This window comes from Paramisgurnus dabryanus, chromosome 8, assembly GCF_030506205.2.
Source record: "Paramisgurnus dabryanus chromosome 8, PD_genome_1.1, whole genome shotgun sequence".
NCBI classification, from domain to species: Eukaryota; Metazoa; Chordata; class Actinopteri; order Cypriniformes; family Cobitidae; genus Paramisgurnus; species Paramisgurnus dabryanus.
Genome location: NC_133344.1, coordinates 31,762,787 through 31,783,666, shown reverse-complemented (window position 1 = coordinate 31,783,666; position 20,880 = coordinate 31,762,787). Strand labels below are relative to the sequence as shown.

The 20,880-nt window shown below is 36.8% G+C and overlaps 2 protein-coding genes across 2 annotated transcripts in view; one reads left to right on the top strand and one right to left on the bottom strand.

Moving 5' to 3' along the window:
- Positions 1–1,788: 1,788 nt before the first annotated feature.
- On the top strand, positions 1,789–4,321 carry LOC135770491 (uncharacterized). The gene is made up of 4 exons (XM_065280172.2): positions 1,789–2,259; positions 2,522–2,593; positions 2,694–2,828; positions 3,527–4,321. Exons 1-4 carry the CDS (start codon positions 1,953–1,955, stop codon positions 3,949–3,951), a joined length of 939 nt encoding a protein of 312 aa, XP_065136244.1. The 5' UTR covers positions 1,789–1,952; the 3' UTR covers positions 3,952–4,321.
- Positions 4,322–9,161: 4,840 nt separating this feature from the next.
- Positions 9,162–20,880, bottom strand: part of LOC135771347 (leucine-rich repeat and fibronectin type III domain-containing protein 1-like protein) — a 150,125-nt gene continuing 138,406 nt past the window's right edge. Inside the window, exon 7 of the mRNA XM_065281546.1 lies at positions 9,162–9,624. The gene's annotated coding sequence lies outside the window, so the exon portion shown is untranslated. The remainder of the gene's footprint in view (positions 9,625–20,880) is intronic.

The window sequence follows — 20,880 nt, the reverse complement described above, 5'->3', positions numbered from 1 at the left end:
GCAAATCACGTCAGCTCTTTGTGCCGTCGGGAAGAAAGGCACAGGAGGAGAGGACCGAGAGGCCCGAACAGCTCCGAGTACCAATCATTTGGGCAGTACGGTTCGGGCAGAGAGGGGTTAACCTCTCCAACTCTACCGTTTCCGCCGCTCGAGCGGGCACGGCAGCCATCTCCGGGACGACTCCGCCTCGGAGGAAAAGATGGACACCCCTCTGATGCTGCAGAAGTGACGGGACCAGAAGGAGGTCCAATGGATTCGGCAGAAATCGTAGAACACGACTCTGCAGTCTCCACCGGAGCCTCAACCGGCTGAGGATGAGAAGGCCGGTAGGTGGAGGACGTATCCTCCGTCCTACTCAGCGTAGTGATGCGAAGAGCGTCCTGCGAGCGCTTGACAGCCGCACCCTGGCGGCGCCAGCACTGCAAAGGCGCGGACAGCATTCCCGTAGAACGTCAGTCGTCTCCGCAATCCAAGAGGGTTATGCTCTCACAGAGAGAACAAAAACTCTCCACGAACGCAGTCTCGGAGTGCTTGATGCCTAAGCACGAGGACAGCGCTCGTGACCGTCACTGGAACCCTTATACCTCTCGCATCCAAGATCGCATGGGGGAAAAGCTATCCTGAAAAGGACGCTGATCTCCGAATATACGAGAGAGTGGCTGTCTTTAAAAAGACACAGAGCTCTCACGTATCACTCTTTTAGGGAAATCACTCTTTAGGTGCTCAGCTGATGATGCGCACAGGGAGAGGCAACGCACACACAAAACTCAAAACAAAAATATGCAGAGCAGTGGAATACTGCGAGCGTCCGCTGTGTTAGTACTGCTTGTCAATCAACTTCAGCAACCGTTCCCAGAAGAGCAGAGAGTAGCTTCTCAGAGCAGATAATGCCGGCTTTCGAAGCGAAAAAGCTAATTTCCATATTTGCACCTGCTGCTTATATAGGCACCTGGGGGGCGGCGCCAGCATTATGCAAATATCTCAAGGCCAAGTTCATTGGCGTTTTAGTAGTATACGAAGCAGATTGGTCTCTCTAAGGGAGTTCCCAATTCGTCGGTCACGACGTGACGTCGTAGTGACCGACTGAAAGGGAACATGACAAATCACGTAACTGGGCATGCACATAAAAGTGTAAAATAACTTATTACTCTAAGCTTACCTTAAACAAAGTTTCATACCTGGATCCTTTGCTGGCAACAACAGACACTATTTTTGAACCTATAATAATGTGTAAAGGAAAGTCTAATGGTGTTCTAGCTCCCCCCTACAACATATTAATATGGTTAATTTTGATGTTATAAACCAAACAGAAAGGTCTTTATGATTTTAAAAGGAAGCCTTCAAGTGAACAGTATTAAACAGTTGCGAACTTGAAGCAAAAATAAACTTCAGCAAATGCAAACTTCAATCAAGCATAATAAGAGGTGAAGTATAGCTTTAGCCTACAGAAATGCTTATTGCGTTAATTTTTAAAAGTTTTATTAATGAATATTCACAAAACTTAAAATTAAGTGACAAATTATATGAAACAAAATTAATTTTAAAGTAGCAAACAAAACTTAAATTAAACTCGAAAATAATGTCTGACCCATTACAATTCTCCCTTCATATTGACCTTTACAACGCCCTATATGGGAAAATTACTATATTTCGTAATAAGCCAACTAAATTTAAACAAAACATAAACAACATTACAACAATATTCAAACCCAACAATACTCAAACATAAATATAAAACAGACATTAGCCCTATTCGGACGGGATTAGTTTTCCAAACGACCTTTGAGTTTCAAAACGTCCCCCACGACGTCTGTGATTTTATGAGTCGATTCGGACGGGACAAAATTTTACATGCTATTCCAGAGGTGGGAGTGTCTGTTTCATGCGTTTGGGCGTTTCTGAAGATCACATGCTCTGGATGCGCGCTCATATGACGTAGCAGCAGCGCAAACATGGCGGTGAGAAAGAAAGCGAGACACTGGACTCGGGAGGAAACTTTAGCTTTAATTTCGGTATGGAGTGAACCTACATTCCAATTTCAATTTGAACACTGCGTACACAATCACAAAGTTTGGCACGAAATCTGGAAAAAAGTTTGTCAGGTTTGTCCTTCGATACAAAACACGTTCGACTCCATGAAATGCAAAGACCGCATTGAATATCTCAAGCGACTTTATCGGGACTGCGTGAAGCACAACAACAAGACCGGGTCTGACCCACAACGTTGCCCATATTATGATGAACTGGACTCTGTTCTTGGTTAGTAACTGCTTATGTTTTTTATATTATTTTATATTTATTGCACAATATAAAGCTCTTTGCAGTTTACTAATATTGAACTTTTGAAACTGTGTTATGTACAAATGTATTTCACGATAGTCATAAACATTGTTATGAATAAACATTTATATAAGACCAAAATGTAAACTGGCTAAAAGTAGATGGCATATTACATCTGTTTGTGTTCGTATTTCATCATTTCTGTCAATATTAAGTTATTAATTTTCATGCATTTCCTTAGCATGTCGTCCTATGACTAACCCTGGGGATGGACATATGGATATGTCAAGCTCAGATGAGCAAGAACATTCATGTAAGTTTTCAAAAATGTCTCATTTTACAAATTATCACTGTTGCCATTTAAATGAGATATTGCACCTCTCAAATGTGTCAAATCATATATCTCATCACAGCTAGCAGTGCAGACACATCTGGAGTATCAGATAATGTACCAGACCAGCCAGCAGCAGCAGTGACAGCATCTGAGAATAACAGCAGTGTTATGTCTCAGCAGACCTCAAATCGTGGCCAAAATCCCACCACTACAAGTAAGTTGCTTTGAAACTTTTGTTGTTGTTTTTAAGCAAGCATTCATAAGTAATGAATAAATCAGAAATATTAAATCTACATTAGGGATGCATAACGGTTAATTGCGATTAATCTATAGCAGAATAAAATGTTTTTACATGATATATGTGTGTGAACTGTGTATAATAGTTATGTATATATAAATATGCACACATGCATGTATAATTTTAAGAAAAAAATATATATTTATCTATAATATAAATTACACAGAACTATACAAATGTATATACACATGTAAACATTTCTTAAATGTATACATGCATGTGTGTGCATTTATCTACACAGTTATTATACACAGTACACACACATATATGATGTAAACTTTTATTCTGCTATAGTTTAATCGCAGTTAATCGCTATGCATCCCTAATCTACATATGAAGAGTTTTGCTGCAAAACAAGACAACTTCGTTTTTAACATTTTTGTCAAAACATGTTTATTGTTATGTTATTATTTTGTTTTTATGGTGCTACTTAGCTGTATTTTTTAAGTTATAAAAGGTTTTAAATTAGTTAAATTGTTAAATTGATATTAATTGGAATGCACAACCAAAAAACGAGATTTCAGAAAAAACGGAGTAATGTAATTCTCTGTGACTGCCAATACGTATGTGTTGTTGATGCAATGTAATTGTGTAATTATGATCTTTCTCATCAGGCCGCAAACGCAAAGGCAAAAAAACTCAAATCATGGAGGCTATGGAGAGAGGGATAAACATGCTTATTCAGCATGATAAAGATGCCACTGAACAGCGTCAGGACAAGGATCAGATGGCCTGGGAGAGACAATTCCAGCAGGCCAGACTAGATCTGGAGAGAGCACGTTTTGAGTTTGAGGTGAAGCGCCAGGAAGCTGAAGATAGGCGTGCACGAGATACCCAGCAATTCATGCTTCAGCTTATGCAGATGATTAGACCTACAGTGCCACAGTATCAGCCCCCCACTTCATTCACACAATATCTGGGTCAGCAGTATTATCCATCTGACAGTTTCTGTGTTCAATCGGAAGCTGTACAACCAAACCCATCACTAACGCAGTTCCATGAACAACGTTCCTTATCTGACCAAAGCCATGACAAGTAAAGCTACAGTTCATTAAAAGTACTTTGTGTTCCTTTGGTTAATTTATAAGCATTTTTGTGCTGTTGCATTTGTTTGCACAAGTTTAAAGTTATTGCAATAGCCTTTTATAAGACATAATGATGTCATTATCGTGGAGGTTATGTTTTTGCACTTTGCAATGTTTACATTTTATGTTTTGATGTGTAATAGTACTACTTGAAGATGAAGAATGCAGTTTATTTGAAATGTACAAGTGAACAGACAAGAAGTTTAAGTTTTATAATGTTGTTAAGAAACATATTTTTGAAAAACAGTACATATGTTAATGCCAAAACACATTTTTGAGAAACCGTACATGCTTAAGCAAAACAAGCATTTACAAAAGTGCATAACACAAAAAATGAAAATAAAAGTTCACTTAAAAGTTCAGATGTGTGCGTGTGTGTGATGTTGCTTTACACATAAAAAGTCACTGGTTTTCAGAAATGTGTAGGACTAATGCCTCACGGATATCATCAGCAGTACAGATGACCTGGTCATGCTGTGGTGTTACAAGGGTGCCTTCACCTGAATCTGTATCTTCTTGCTCTGTGTGTTCATCCTCAGGCTGCTCTGTTGTGTTTTGTTCATGTGTGTGTATTGGTTGATCAAAGAAATTCAGCTTCAAAGATTCACAAAAGTTGTGCAACACAATGCACGCTGCAACAATAAACTTCACATTTTTAGTTTCACTGTCATTGCGCTTCATTAGACAGCGCCATCTGCCCTTAAGACGGCCAAAGGAATGTTCCACGTGAATCCTTGCCCTGCTCAGAGATTCATTAAATTGTAGTTGGGGCCCTCTTGCAACTCCTTCTGGGTATGGTTTCATGACGTTACGAGACAGGCAGTATGCAGAGTCAGCCACAATCAAAACGGGTATGTCAACCCCTTGTATGTTTCTGGACAGTGGTGGAAAGCAGGTGCCATTTTCCAGCTTTGCATGCAGCTTTGAGTTTTGAAACACAAAAGAGTCATGGCACTTACCAGGCCAGCCAACGTCAAAATCCATAAACATGTACTGATGATCCACCAGGCCCTGTAACAGCACACTGTACCATCCTTTTCGATTATAGTAATCAGTGTGAAAGCTGGAGGGGGCTATAATTGGAATATGTGTACCATCTAGGGCCCCAGCACACATGGGAAACCCTGACTTCTCTTCGAAGCCTCTAATAATGGAGTTGACCTGTTCTTCTGATGTTGGCATCTTAACAAACTTACTTTTTAGTTTGCAGAGACCCTGACACACCTCCCAAAACACATCACAGGCAGTGCTCACCCCAGTGCCAAAAAGGTTGGCAACGTCATGAAATTCCACATTGCTTGCTAATTTGTAAAGTGTCATAGCAACCCTTTTTTCAATGCATACTGGGGTCTTCATTGTTGTGGATTGCTTTGTTATGTGAGGACGAATAAGGTCACAAAGATTCAGGAAGGCATCCTGTGGCATTCTGAAGTTTAAGTACCACTCAGTCTCCCCAAAATTTTGGAGGATGTCTGTGTCCCAAAAGGCATTTGAACGCTCCTTATTTGCACTTGGTGTTGTAGTCATGCTGTACACTGTAGAAAAGTTACAAAGTTAAAACAATCAATTGATTTGGTTGATGAAAAGTGATGTTTGAAATTTTACTTTAAGAGTATTTTTAAAATTATTACATTAATAAAACATGTAATTTATTAACTTAATTTTAACTAATCAACAAATCCTGCTATAGCAACCTATGTGTTTTATATAACTTGCTGCTTATAATAAACCAATAGAAATAAAGAAATCATGAACAATTTATTATCTTCATTAATTAACATTTCTATTCCGGAGTTGAACAAAATAAGGTTCAGTTTCTTACCTGATACTGATATTACAGTGGCCAGTCTCAACAGTGTACGGGATTTGGCTCGTCTTGATTTATTTTTTATATTCCGCCGAATGGAGTAAATATCCATGTCTGAATGAATGGAAATGCAGGAAGTACAATATACGCGCGTTAGTAAGACCTTACGGCAGTTCACGTTGGCCAAAACACGAAATGAACCGCGTTTTCAAAAGATAATGCGGGCAAACACAGACATTTGCATTCGGACGGGATTACATTTCTCAGAGGACCTCTGAGTTCGGCGAAAAACAGTAGGTAAATTGCTCTGGAATTCTTACGGAGGTCGTCAGAGAAAAACACAGACATGGCCGATTCGGACGGGATTAAAAACACGGAGGACCTCTGAGAAGCACGATTTTCTCAGAGGTCCCCCTGTAATACTAATCCCGTCCGAATAGGGCTATTATCTATAAGGATACATGTTAAAAGAATCTGATATAGCGTTTATAATAGCTGGTTGGTAGATGTTTACTATTTTTGGCAAAACCTCTGTTGCAAACCTCCATTTAGCTAAATAAAAATAATTTTTACTTTGAAAATGATGCGCTGTCACGTTAACATCAGATGTTAATTTACATAAGACTCCAGCGCAATGTCTGAGTTCTCAAACTAAAACAGGGTCTTCAGTGTTTACGAACGACTCCGTTTATGAGGGTCGAAGCACCCTTTAAAAGACATGAGTGGGGGTGCAGTATTACTGGTGCATTTTATGTAGTAGAATAAAACATGAAAATATTTTGTTCTTGCGTGAACCCAAGATCTTATTTAAAGGTGCTATAAGCGAATTCACGCGTTTTAGGCAGTAAACATTTCCTCACTATCTGCTAGCTGCCTGTCCCCTGAACACACTGTAAAAAACGTGGTTTCTGTAGACAGCCCCGGCTTCACAAACTGATACAAAAACAAAGTGGTTAAACCTACCACCATGAAACATAACAAAGTGTTCCAGCCAATAAACGACAAGAAGGATTTGGGAGTGGGGGTTGGGCGCGTTCATTACTCTTTCAAAAAGCACAGAAGGAAGGGGGAGGAGTTAGCTACGCTCTGTTTTGTTTAACAACACGTGTGTGTTATTACTGGTATTTGAACCATTATTTAACACAGAAAGAAGCATGTTTTAAATTATTTTGTGCTTGAGATAGCTGAAATTGTAGCTGATAGAAGAGGAATCCAAGAGTGCATGGTACAAGGCAGAGGATTATTTTTTTAACATGTAATAGTTTATTTGGAGAGGAACATATTATTCAAAAAATATTGTTTGCCAAGCCATGTTTTTTATTATTTGCTGAAGTAAATAAAAGAGGAGTCACTAGAAGAACTTACACAATACCAGGTGTTTCAAAACTTATTGTAAACATTCACTTTTAGTTTAAGAGTCTAATAGCTTTGTTAGCTGGGATTTCTGTGGTGCTGGACTCAAGCGCATCACACGTTAAAAGATGACCCGCAACTCATTAGCTCTGCTTATTTGTGATTCTGAACTAATTTGCGCTGATTTTGGTAGATTGCTTTTGTCATTATGGAAATCAGCTGTTGCACCTGCAGATATTACCACTCTCATCTGCACTTTTTTTGGAATTGCGCTCTCGCACTAATTTGCGCCATTTAGTATATCTGGCCCAAAATGTTAAATGCTCCCTTATTTGGAGGTCGCTTTGTATTTAAAAGTCAGTTAAATTAGTAAATAAAAAAAGTATAAACTACACTCCTAAAAGTAAAGGTGCTACAAAAGGTTTTTCACAGTGATGTTATAAAATAACCATATTTTTTTGTGTTCCCCAAGGAAACATTTCGTCAAAGCTTCTTAAATAAAACAATTTCTTTCTTTTTTGACATGTTCTAAAGAAACTTTTTTTACCACAAACCTTTTATGAAACAAAATATTTTATGGATGAAAATGATGTTTTATGGGGCCATCCAGCAGAAAATGGTTCTTCTATGGCATCATGTAGCACCTATATTTTCAGGAGTGTACAATAATCATGCAGCTTTTCAATAATTCAGATCATTTATATGAATGAAACGTGTAATGCTGTGGGCAAAATTGGAGCTATAGGGCGACACTATAGTAAAAAGTCTCGACTTGAAGTAATATCAAAATTTTATTCCCTTATCTCATCCACTGTTTTTTCTTGTCTATTAACTCTTTCACCGCCAGCGTTTTTTTAAAAAAGTTGCCAGCTAGCGCCAGCGTTTTTCATGATTTTCACCAAAGTTTAATGCCTTCCAGAAAATGTTCTTCTTTAAATATATAAACATACAATATACCAAATGAAAGAACAGACCCTCTGCTTTCAAAAAAAACAAAAAAACGTTTCATCCTACCTTCAGTGGTTCTTTTGTAATCAGCTTTTGAATATGGGTAGGTTTCTGCAAAAACCACATTTTGAGCAAAAAGCAGTGATAATTCCATCTTTGTGATGGACTTTTCATAGAGATCCCATTCAGAGCGATCTTTAAAACAGACACGGACATGCAGCCGCTTGCCATAGGGCAATACTTCCGGGTTTAAAAAGTTGCGGAAGGGGGCCACCTGGTGGATAATAGCGGTATTGCGGAAAGTCGGAAAATCTCGTCATTGGCGGGGAAGCGTTTTCTCTTAATTGACGAGATATCTCGTCAATGGCTGTGAAAGAGTTAATGTATGTATGTGAGTATGTATGTGAAGTTCTAGCTCTAAATACCATATCGATCATTTATTATCACACATTAAAATTGACACTTTGAAGGTGTGAGCAAAAATATGTTTTTTTGGGTGTGTCCTTTAAAATGCCAATAAGCTGATCTCTGCACTAAATGGCAGTGCTGTGGTTGGATAGTGCAGATTAAGGGGCAGTACAATCCCCTTCTGACATCACAAAGGGAGACAAATTTCAATTACCCATTTTTTTCACATGTTTGCACTGAATGGTTTACCAAAACTAAGTTACTGTGTTGTTCTTTTTCAGATTTTTTTAGGTTGATAGAAGCACTGGGGACCCAATTATAGCACTTAAACATGGAAAAAGTCAGATTTTCATGATATGTCTTCTTCAAAGAATCATTTCTTTCTTACATTGTTTCATAATTATAGTGAGTCCTTTAATCCCCACACATAAAGAAATTGAAAGGTTCTTCGAATGTTAAAGATTCTTCATTTAGCTAAAATGGTTATTCTATGGGATCGTGATGCACCTCTGATTTTGAGGGTGTAGTGTATATGTCATGCTTAATTTTTATGAATAAAACCAGAGCCGTAAGCCACAGACGTACGTTCTGTTTTCAGTGTTACACTGTTGTTTATGCAGTAAAAATACCTGTTAGGAGTGTAAATGTTTCTGTAAAACACCTCGGGACGTTTCCAGAATGATGGAATAAGCACTGAAAAAAGAAACGCTGTTAGCCAACACCTGCTGGGATGAATCACAAAATCAGCGTGTTAGAATCAATCCTTTAATTTTATTTAAAAAAATCACACACCATAAAAATTACATGTACAAAACTATAAGATTTTAAATTGATTTATGTACAGTTACAAAAGAAAATGGCAAAATAAAAAGTGACAGGTCAACTTAAAACAGCTATAATTGTGCTCCCAGTTGGGACTGTTCACCAGCGTCTTTCTGTTGGTTGGAGTCCCAATTCAGTTCTTACTGGGCGGATGATGCTGCAAAGCTGGCGGAGGAGGGTGGATTGATGACAGTGCAGAAGAACAGAAGTACCGTTTGCTTTAATCCCATCTGAAATCTCTCTCACTGGTGCGGTTTGCATGATTGAATGGGTGGAGGGAAATGCATATCTAGAGGAAGCAGAGAAACAAGATCAGACCCTTTGGCAAATGGTGTAGAGCTTGAAACAATACAAGCTTTAGCCTAGTCATTGTGGAATCACTTACAGTTCATATCACCCACAATGTAAAGCCTAAAGCCCTCAAAGACCAGAAAGGTTTTGATTTTAACAGCTAACAATTGATCTAATATGAATAAAAGAACAAAAGGAATCAACAACAGCACAGATCCAGTATGGTGGTCTCCTATCAGGGTTTCTAAAACCTCTGGTTGGAGGAACAGCTGATGTAAATGTTAATTTGTTGGCAGGAGCAGTGGATTGCTCCGCCAAGCTCTGGAAAGCCGGAGAGACCGTGCAAGCAGCTGGAATCGGACAACATGGTGACTCAACCCAGTTCCTGTTCTGGTTCTGATAGATAATTTGTTCTGAACATCTCCAAGATCACGTTTAACAACTCAATACCTGAACATAAATTCCAGGCAAAGGAGAGACCCAGCAACTAGAACTTAAAAACGGCTCCATTTTACTCAAAAGAAACTCAAGATTTTTGGTTATTGTGTTTATGGATCTGGGACGTTTACATTTTGCTAATGTGGATGGAATGTAATAAAAAATATAAGCATCAGATCAATTGACCCGATTATTAAGAGGAAATTTGTTAATGTATTATTTTCCTACACAGTTAAACATTGGTTGACTTTTAAAAAGTATTATTAAATTGGCAGACCACTAATACATTTTTTGCTGCCTTTAAATTTTAAAGTAGGCTACACTTTATTAAGTCATTTCAACTATTTAAAATGTTTACCACAGTTGCTGTAAAAAATTTTAACTTTACTGTAAAAAATGAAAAGTTGTATCAACTTAAAATAATAGTTTAATTTGTAACACTTTGAAAAATGATACAATTTTTACCTAAAGTGAGATTTTAAGTTGAAAAGTGTTACCAATTGAAGTAATATTTTAAATTGATACAACTTTTCACTTTTTATAGTGTTTAAGTAATGTTAAAACATTTTAAAATGTGAAATAGTAAGATGAAATGACTTGTTAGGCCAATATAAGTTTACTTTAATATTTAAAGAAGCGGTGAATCAAACATTCAATTTTAACTTAATAATTTGTTAAATAAGAGGTCATCATACTTAAAGGCGGAGTCCACGATGTTTGAAAAACGGTTTGGAAAAGGAGACGGGCCGACTATCAAAACACACTTATAGCCAATCAAATCAAATCAAATGCCGGGTTGCGTATGTGTGGGGCGGGTCTATCAACAGAAGGTCCAGATTCTATTGGGGTAGGGGCGTGTTTGTTTAGGCGATTTCAAATATCAACACTGGCTTTCAAACATCATGGACTCTGCCTTTAAATGAACATCCTGCTAGTTTCAAAACTGAAAATGTCTGTGCTACTGAAATTTGCCACCAAGCCAGGAAAATGGTCGATTCAGGAATGTGCCGAAATATGACGTCAGAGTAGAATTGAAACAACTCCCCAAACCCAATTACAATGACCACTTTTGTAGCCCTGCCCACAGATTCGCGTGGCACACGTGTGGGTGTCTCCATGCAGTGTCTCAACAATCAGTAAACATGTCTTTAACGATTGCCAAATGTAACCAAAATGACTTTTAAATAATTTTTTCTTGAGAGACTTTTATTTTGGCATGGTGTTCTGTTATGAGTACCCAAGGAAACGGAGTGGATCTGACAAAAATGCACAGCAATATACATAGTAAGTAAAACATTTTACTTTATTTAGGTTTACGTCCAGGTCTACAATGCGGTCCGCCACTTCAAACAAAGCTATTCTCCAGACAGCATCAGAACCGTTACAAAATAGCCTATTGCTTTTAATGTTTTTGATTGTAAAACCTACGCAAACATCATAAGTAGACCTCAGACAACAGTATAAAACAATAAAATCGACAGATTTATTGCCCCTTTAAGGCAGCAAAAAAAAAAAAAAAAAAATAGTGTTCTGTCAAAATCTGTAATTATACTAAATAACACTTTGAAACTTTCACATTTATGATGGCTGTGAATGTAAAAAATTATAACAAAAAATTTCACAATTCTATAAAATAACACAACCTTACTTGAACATTACTAAATCGTCTTTAACAGAAAGAAACCAGACTTGTTAAATTCCATGTGAATGCCATATCCAACATTTCGGCCTATTGTAAATCAAACCGTATCCATCAAATCTGATTATTTTTAGTTATGTTTTGACAAAAAAAAAAAAACTCATGCCCATGTATTTGGCCTCTAGAGCAACCATATGTTACAGCGAAACGTGCTCGGTTCAGACTGCATGTGGGCTGGGAGACGGATCTGTCTGAAGCCCCGCAGCTTTCAATGATATAGCAGACACGACACATGAAACACGAGCAAGATCATTCAAACGCTGCTAAGATCAACAGCTCCGGGCATGTGCATATTAAGTTAAGTTTCTGTTTTTGTTTGTTTTTAATTTCAGCCGTTTTTTTCCTTATATCGACCAAAAAGCTAAGAGGTTTCAGTATTTATTCTGGTAAGGTGAAAAATAAATGTTTACAGTTTTCACTGTGAAAGGATGGGATATATAAGCATTCACATAAAGAGATAAGATATGCTTGTTGTTCCGGCGAGAGGGATATTTTGGCAAAAAAAATCTCATTGTGTTAAAGTCTGATCCCTCAGCTATAGAAATGATTATCCAAAAATGGATTAGTACACTGCCAGAAAAAAAGGTTAACAAAATGGTCCTAAGCTGTCACTGGGGCAGTAACCAAAAAGGTCCTGTATAGAGATATGCATACATTCTGCATCAATATGTACCTTTGAGGTACTAATATGCACTCTTTAGGTGCTAAGATGTACTTTTTGAAAGTGCCCACTTTTTGACCATTTCTGACAGTGTAATTCACAACTATTAAGCCTTTGAGGAGGTTAACAACTCACTGGAGGTAATGGTGACTAGTAAATAACCTAAATTTCAGTCTTGCGCAGAACCACTTTTATAATACTGAGGTTTGAAAGCTCTATTTATTGGAATTGCATTGAGGAGCGACCAGTAATCTCTCGTTGGATGGTTGGACAGGTCTCACGCCAAAGTGTGTTATTATTCACTACGTAATGTTAATTCACATTCTTTCCGAGTTTTAATGGTAGAGAAAAGCTTAAGCCAAAATACATTCAGTGCTAATCTCCTATATGAATTCAATGACGGCATTCAGCAATCAGAATCTTATTAGTTGGTTTGGCCGTCATTATATCTCTCATTATGAGTTATATCACCACACCCTGTTTCTCGTCAGCACTTTTGATTTTGCAATTAAATCCTGGTCCTTAGATATCAAATGAAAGAGTCTTTCAATGGATTTTGTGGAAGCCCATGGGGCAAACAGTGAATGACAGTCGGGCATAAATCACAGAAGCTCTTTAATAAAACAGCAGTCTGTCATGCAAACGGCGCACTGGGGATTGCCAGCCCAACCACCTTTCAAAAGCCAGAGATAGGTAAAGCTTTTTATAATTTCTTATCTCTTTAAAGCCAACCTTTCTGCATTTTATGACTATTTAATTTTAATATGTTTTTTTTTTTTGTATGTAGCTCAGTGAAAATACCTCAGTTTCCATACATTTGAACAGATGCAAATGTAGATTTAACTATATGGGTGGTTACATGGATGCTAATGTAGTAAATTGGGTATGCTAGCCTATGCATAGAATCTTTTACTTTTACTGCATGCTAAAATGAACTCTGACTTGTGAATTTGCATAGCGAAAACACGCTTCATCATTAAATATCTAAATGTCACAGATTGACTTCTTGACCTGCCTGGAAATAAACTATGAAGAAAGCTCATTTTGCAAGTTTAAAGTAATGTGGTTTTTGCTGCGAAAACAGAAGTTACAGTGTTGGAGAAAAGTGCATCATATATATATACTGGTATATTTTAATATATTAAATTACTTAGAATCCATGATTTATTGCAACCTTCATTGGTCAAAAAATGCATTAATAAATTCCCACTGAAGTGCCTTGGAACCCTCAGCATTATTTCACGTGGTGATGTCATGTGAAGTCAGTGCGAAACTATCAAGAAGACCCTCCCCCTTTTTAAAATAACCAATAGCGTTGTGTTTATGGCACAGCCTGCATTTGACAGCTTGTGGATGCTATAAATTAGATATAATATAAACTGTTATTATAGAATAAGAACAATGATAACAGTGACATGCAATTTATGTTTGTGTGTATGCAGTGGCATTGTCTCCTCTTCTACTCGTCAGTGGTGTTTATAATGTCGACGCTGATGTTTGATCTCCTCCACAGTGCTTTATTAATCATTTTGTGTAGAATCTAAACGGGTTGGATATGTTTTGTTTTTTGCAGATTCGCACATATGATCCACTCTGTGTGTGACACTGACACGATCAGACGCGGCTGCCGCTCACAAAAAGATAAAGGGGGAGTTTTAATCGAAAGTGATCTTCCATATTCCATATTTCCTTCGAAGATCAGATCTCTTGATGTATAAACTCAAGAGAAAGTTGCGCAATTGTGTCTCATAGTGTGGCTAATTAAACACACTTGGCAAATAGAGCAATAAAATACAGTGTTTTCTCTTTATTCGGATCGACTGTTCATGCGACATCCTCTCTGTGAAGTGCCCTTCAATGGCGCAAAACGGCAATTAAAATTCACCCCAAATAATTTCTTATCGGCTTGTGAAACCATTCACGTTTTGACGCTTTCTGCTTGTCTCCGATGAACTTGACACCCGTGACTGGCGCGGCCCATCTCAGGCCAATATCAGCCGAAGTACTAATAAAAACATTAGTGAGGTAATAGGTTAGCAAATTCTCTAAAGAAATGTTACCATATTAGCAAAATAAGCTGTCGTCAGATAAATTGCGAAATTCACGCGCTCCTCTGAGGATCTCACTTTCCAAATTGTTCTTTTAGGTCAGAATATTAAAATAACCTGGACATATGTTCTTACAAAATTTGTTCGATTTGTATTATTGGGGATGTGCATATGAGGATTTTTTCACATTTTAAACTTATTAAACACAGCGCATATTTTAAATGAAAATATATTTGGCAAAGAAGTTCAAAAGTTTGCTACATTTAATCTTTAACATTAGATTATATAATATTTCCATTTATTAATAAAATAAATTTTTAAAATGTTTTTTCATTATTACTCTTAACGAAAAACTCAACTCCAATAAAATAGTAGCTCCAATGACAAACTTGCTTATATTAAACAGGTTGTTTATTAATAAAATGAATTTGACGGATGGTATCTGCGTTAAAACACAAATAAGTGAAAGACATAATTTTTCATTACTACGTATGCTTATTTGTTCACTATTATTTTTTATTAAAACAGAACAACAATAAATGAGTAAAATGACTCGCTTATATTAAACAAAACATTTAACAAAAATGAATGGACGGAAAACATTTTACCCGCCCTATAACATAAATACATCTAAAGATCCTTAGATTTTTCAAAACAAATGATTGGTTTCCGTTTTTTATCACTATAAAACTACAACAATGCAAAATATAAACAAACTCACCTAAGTTAAGCGAAGAAATCAAACTTGAATCCTATGTATTATCAAAGCTTTCCGAATTTCACATTCATGTGAATTTTGTAAGTCAGGAAATTATTTACACCATATGAGTGCAGTATAATTTAACTAGCGATCATGCTGTGCTGGTGTGATTATGCTTTTTGTGCTACAGAGAGCAAAATACTTAAGTCTACCGTAAGAGACACCGAAATGAGGCACCGAAATCTGTGTTCTGATTCGGTCCGGTAGGTACCGCCCATATAGACATCGGTACCCAACCCTACTGAAGTGTAGAACGACGTCATAAATATTCTACATTTTTGGTGCATGTGACGAACTGTACGGCTTAAATCTTCTGCATCATGTTTTGCACCACATCGGATCATATATATATCCTTCATAAATCAAACGTATTTATCCTAAAAGAAAAAAATAATCTTAATTCCATTGGGCAATTAATTCCCCCCAAAAAATGAAAATACAAGAATCGCCCTTGCTCTCCATCATAACATGTCATGTGTGTAATATGTAAAAAAAAATCACATGAAAGGCATACCGGATGTCTAATTTACTTTTACAGTGTACGTCTAGTTGGTCACATGGATAGTTCATTTCGAGTTTGGAGTCAACATTTGAGATGACATGGGAAGACATATCATGCAATTAAAACAAAAACTACTAAATTAATTAAATATATTTAAAATTAATAGCTATCTTGGATTCATTTGCACACTTTTCTGCCCTTGTGATCGGAAATTCCATTAGGTGTTGTAATTCTCAATTTCATTTTCGGCAAACACATGCAGAAGTGTCTTCGAGAAACAAAACAGAACAAACAAAACCTGCACTGAGCCGTTACTAAATATCGAGGAGTGTAGCTGTACTATGTGATTAACAATGTTCTGGTAATTAGTAATTAGGGATTTCTTATCTCAGAGAGGTGGAAGGTGGAACAAAGCATTAAAGTATCAACAAACATCCCCTCTGGGTTAGAAGACAGAAGCCAGATAACATTGCTATAGACCCTTTAACTCATTGTTTACAGATAAAACTACAAGAAGCCCTAATTAAACCTGTGGCAGAATATACAGCTGTATGTCAAAGCTGTGGTGTGGTGGGCTGTTCACATGCTTATAGGGCAAATAACAGCCGTTGACTCACAGGCATCCAGGCTTGAGCCCATTAAATATGTTTTCCCACAATGCACTTGTGTAATTGCATCTATAGTTTCCATGCAAAATATGACAGGGCTTCCTTCATCTACAACAGCAGCGATAAAAGACATTTCAAGGTCATTGCCTTGGGAGACGTATGTTATGTAATGCTTTATTGTTGACGTATAAATAGTTGAATTCCATAGTGTTGGTGGTATTTTTGTATTTCTGTTCCAGTTACATATCTGTTATAAAATGGCAAATGAGCAATCAAATCGGACGACCTGCATTAGCATGTGGTGGCAGAATCTGCTCACGGAGCTCATCGCTGTGTCATCAGCATGAAGAAGTGATTAGTCACGTAATGATTTTTTTTAATTGGCTAAGAAATGAAGCTTGACAAGTCGAAACAAAATGCTAAGTGTGGCAAAGGGGTGCCAACAACCAAACTGCTCGGTAATTGCAGTTCTGTTGGACTGTTACTAACGCATAGAGATTTTTTAGCAAGTTAGAAGGAGTGTCAAAGGTCAGAGCTCAGTCAGTTTTTCTACGACAGTCGGTAAAACTTCTGTTTGGAAAAAGCAACAAATTATGAATGTTAAATGAGAGGAAAACTTGTCATTTTGGCTCTTCGAAATGCAAATTATGACTTTTTCTGGTGCATTTAAAAACAACAGTTACTTGGGTGACCTCATTACTCTGATGGTTTGCTAAGAATTGTGTTTTTTTATTAATGCAATGTGTGTGTTACTGTGTTACTTGAAGTGTGTTAGTGGCCTGTTTTAATATATTTACATTAAATATGTCCGTAAGGTTTTGCTGTGATGAACATGAAAATACTGTATTGTTATGCATCTGCTGCTGTGGATGTTTAATGGAACAAGCCCACATTTTGGAAATTTAGCTTATTCACCGTATCCCCCAGAGTTAGATAAGTCCATACATACCTTTATCATCTCCGTGCGTGCTGTAACTCTGTCTGACGCAGCCCCCGCTAGCTTAACTTAGCAGAAAGACTGGAAGTGAATGGCTCCAGCTAGCAAACTGCTCCCAATAAGTGACAAAATAACGCAAACATTTCCCTATTTATGTGTTGTGATTTGTATAGTCACACCGAGTACAAATAACAAGGTGATATGAGACACAGCCATCTTTTAATAGTATACATACTGGGAACTATATTCTCAGAAGGTGAAGCACTGCTACTGGGCGAAGTGATTTGCTCGCAGCACCCGAGAAGCCCCCTGGTGAGGAGCAGAGAGTTCGGACAGAGTTGGGCAAATCACTCCGCCCAAGTAGCAGTGCTTTGCCTTCTGAGATTATAGTTCCAAGTATGTATACTGTTAAAAGATCGTTGTGTCTCATATGACCTTGTTATGTGTACACGCTGTGACTATACAAATCACAACACATAATAGGAAAAAAATTGTGTGCATTATTTTGTCCCTTATTGGGAGCAGTTTGCTAGCTGGAGCCATTCACTTTCAGTCTTTGTGCTAAGCTAAGCTAGCTGGGGCTGCATCAGACAGAGTTACAGCACGCACGGAGATGACAAAGGTATGTATGGATTTATCTAACTCTGGGGGATACGGTGAATCAGCTAAATTCCCAAAATTCCCAGAGACTGGTGGCAGCGAGTTGTGTTTAAAACATTTAGTGATTCAGAATGAAGGGAAAACGAATTTTGGTAAGTATCTAGTTTTAAATAAAACACGTGTTTCATATAACACAAGAAACATGGTATTTATTTATATTTATCATACATAAATATCATTTATTTAGCTATACTGAACAACAATACATATATTACTTAAAAAATATATGCATTTAAATATGATTTTATCTTATTATTATTATTTTTTTATAAAATAATTTTAAATTGAATACAGTTAACAAAGAATCTCTGTGTCTTTTTTATTTATTATAAAACAGTTATAAAATATTTAAAACTAATTTTGATTTGAATACATTTATCAAAATATCTTTGCTTATTTTATTTATGTATTTTTCAAATATAATAATTTTTAATTGAATACAGTTAACAAAATATCTCTGTGTCTTTTTTCATTATAAAATAGTCATAAAATATTTATAACTAATTTTGAATTGAATTAATTTATCAAAATCTCTGTTAATAACTTTAAAAACAAACACTCAACAGCATACTTAACTGTTTCCCCACCAGCATGTTTTTTTTTTTAAGGTGGCAGCTAGCCCAGCATTTTTTATGATTTTCACAAAAGTTTAATGCCTTTTAATAAAATGTTCTCATTTAAATATATAAGCATACAATATATCAAATGAAAGAACACACCCTCATAAGTTGGGTAAGAGCGCCATATGGTAGATGGTGGATAATAGCAGAAAATGGATTTCCAAAAAAATCGTCAATGGCAGGGAAGCATTTCTCTTATTTAGTTAACTCATCAATGGCGGCGAAAGAGAGAGTTAATGGTCATTCATGTTATAATGACTATATATAACTATAACGTTAAATATAACAATAACTATATTAGTGTCCACACCACTGGACAATAACGCTACTTTATGCTAATTCGCTCGCAAAGGCACAGTACTCACACAAGTCATTTACCATCAATGGCATTAACTAATATTGCACATTTCCTTGTAATTGTTCACATTTCATTTTATGTTTAAATATACTGTTCTTGTTGCAATTACACAATTACACAGTAACTCTAAACAGTCAGTTTAGTAGTTAATATTTTACATTTTGGCATGGTCAGTGTAGTAGAATAAAAGCATTACATAATCAATTTCACAGCAACTGCATCAGCGCTGGATACCTGAGGTAAAAAAAATGTATGGACCTCAGCAATGAGCTTTTCCATCATGTCATCTTTCGTTTCAAATGCGTGTGCACTTGAAGTTCTAATAGATTTGATTGGCTGTCAATGTTTTATCAGTTAGCTCAGAAAGTGATTCCAACCATATCCTTCATTAAATCTTTATCGATATAGTTGTGGTGTGAACACCACTATTCTCTTTAATATAAAATGATTTTAAAACTATATTTTTTAGTGATCGTTATCATTATGCTTTGGTTTGTGGCTGCTCAGATTATCAGGTTATTGCAGAGATGCGTCTCTCAGGACATCGCATTACAGATACACTGTATGTGTGATTCTCAGCTTTGAGCGCTCAAAAGATTAAATAAACAACTCAATACGTCTTAACTTTGTCTTTCAAGTTGCACTGTCAAACTTTTAACTACTCTCATTTCTCAAAGTCATGAACAGCAGAACCTTTGATTTTCTGATCGATAGACAGGTGAAAACTCAATCGTTGATTTTCTTCGCCGGCTCCTTAACCGAACAAAGACCCACCGATTGTATGTGACATCAGCAAACATGTTTTCTGATCTCACACATACCCTGGCCACACACGTCTTCAAGCTCAGTCAATATTTCATCTGCCGGCTCACAGCTTAATTGAAAGTTTCTGAGTATAGTTTCTCAATATTTTCTAACAACAAACAGCAAGTGCACGTCTGAAAACATCCCTCTTTCTTTGAGCACTTTGTATGTGTGCCATATCTCCTGATGGAATTTATTTGCGTGCAGCATTCCTTACTTTGACGTATTTTGGTCACCCTCGGTTCAGACGTGACGCTGGTAAGGGAATTTTAGCAGCATTTAAGACTCTAATGGGAAATATCATAAGGTCAGTTATTCGCGGAAGTGTCATGCTGTTCCTGAGCTTGAATATAATGTGAACGTCTGATCGTACGATGTAGCGTAAATTGTGCATTACTCTATTATAACCTCTTACTGACGTTAAGCCGTGATTGAGGTAAACTTTTACAAACTTGACATTTACTATGGCCTTATGTTGGCATTTGTTTGCAATCTGAGCCAATATGTGGGGATGAAATGCAGGTGGTGATTTCTGATTCATGGTAATTATTTTTCCACACGAGTGAGCATGAATTTGGATAAAGGTCTGGTACATATGGTTGATGTGCAATCACACAATAACCTCAGGACAGATACGCCAATGTCAAAAGAGGAGAATGTTGCTGAATTATACTGAGCCCTTCCTAATCATTGATTCTGTTGTCGATTTTAAGGTGTACAAATGTTGTATTAATCAAAAAACAAGGGCATGCAATCAATATTTTGCATGATATATCAAAGGAAACCATCTGAAGTATTGTTGTATCTGTTTGGATGAGGTTTACATTGGAAGATCTGCTGTAATGTTATCAATTCGATAAAATAAACCACCATATTTCGAAAGCGAATGGCTTTTGATATCAATTTGTAACATTGACAAAGCTACAAATCTGGTGTTTTTTTATATTTATATTTTATATTTAGTACAAAAAAATATATGTTTTAGTCTATAGACGGTTTCATCCGACGAGCCCGCGTTGTCGCAGTTATGCACCTGAAATGATGTAAGCTATTGGTCTGTATTTAGCTATTGGTCTAGCTAGTGGCAAAACTGATCTCTGAAACAAATAACTTGTCGAAATAAAATATTTTGGTTTGCTAAAGATGAGGGGAGATGACG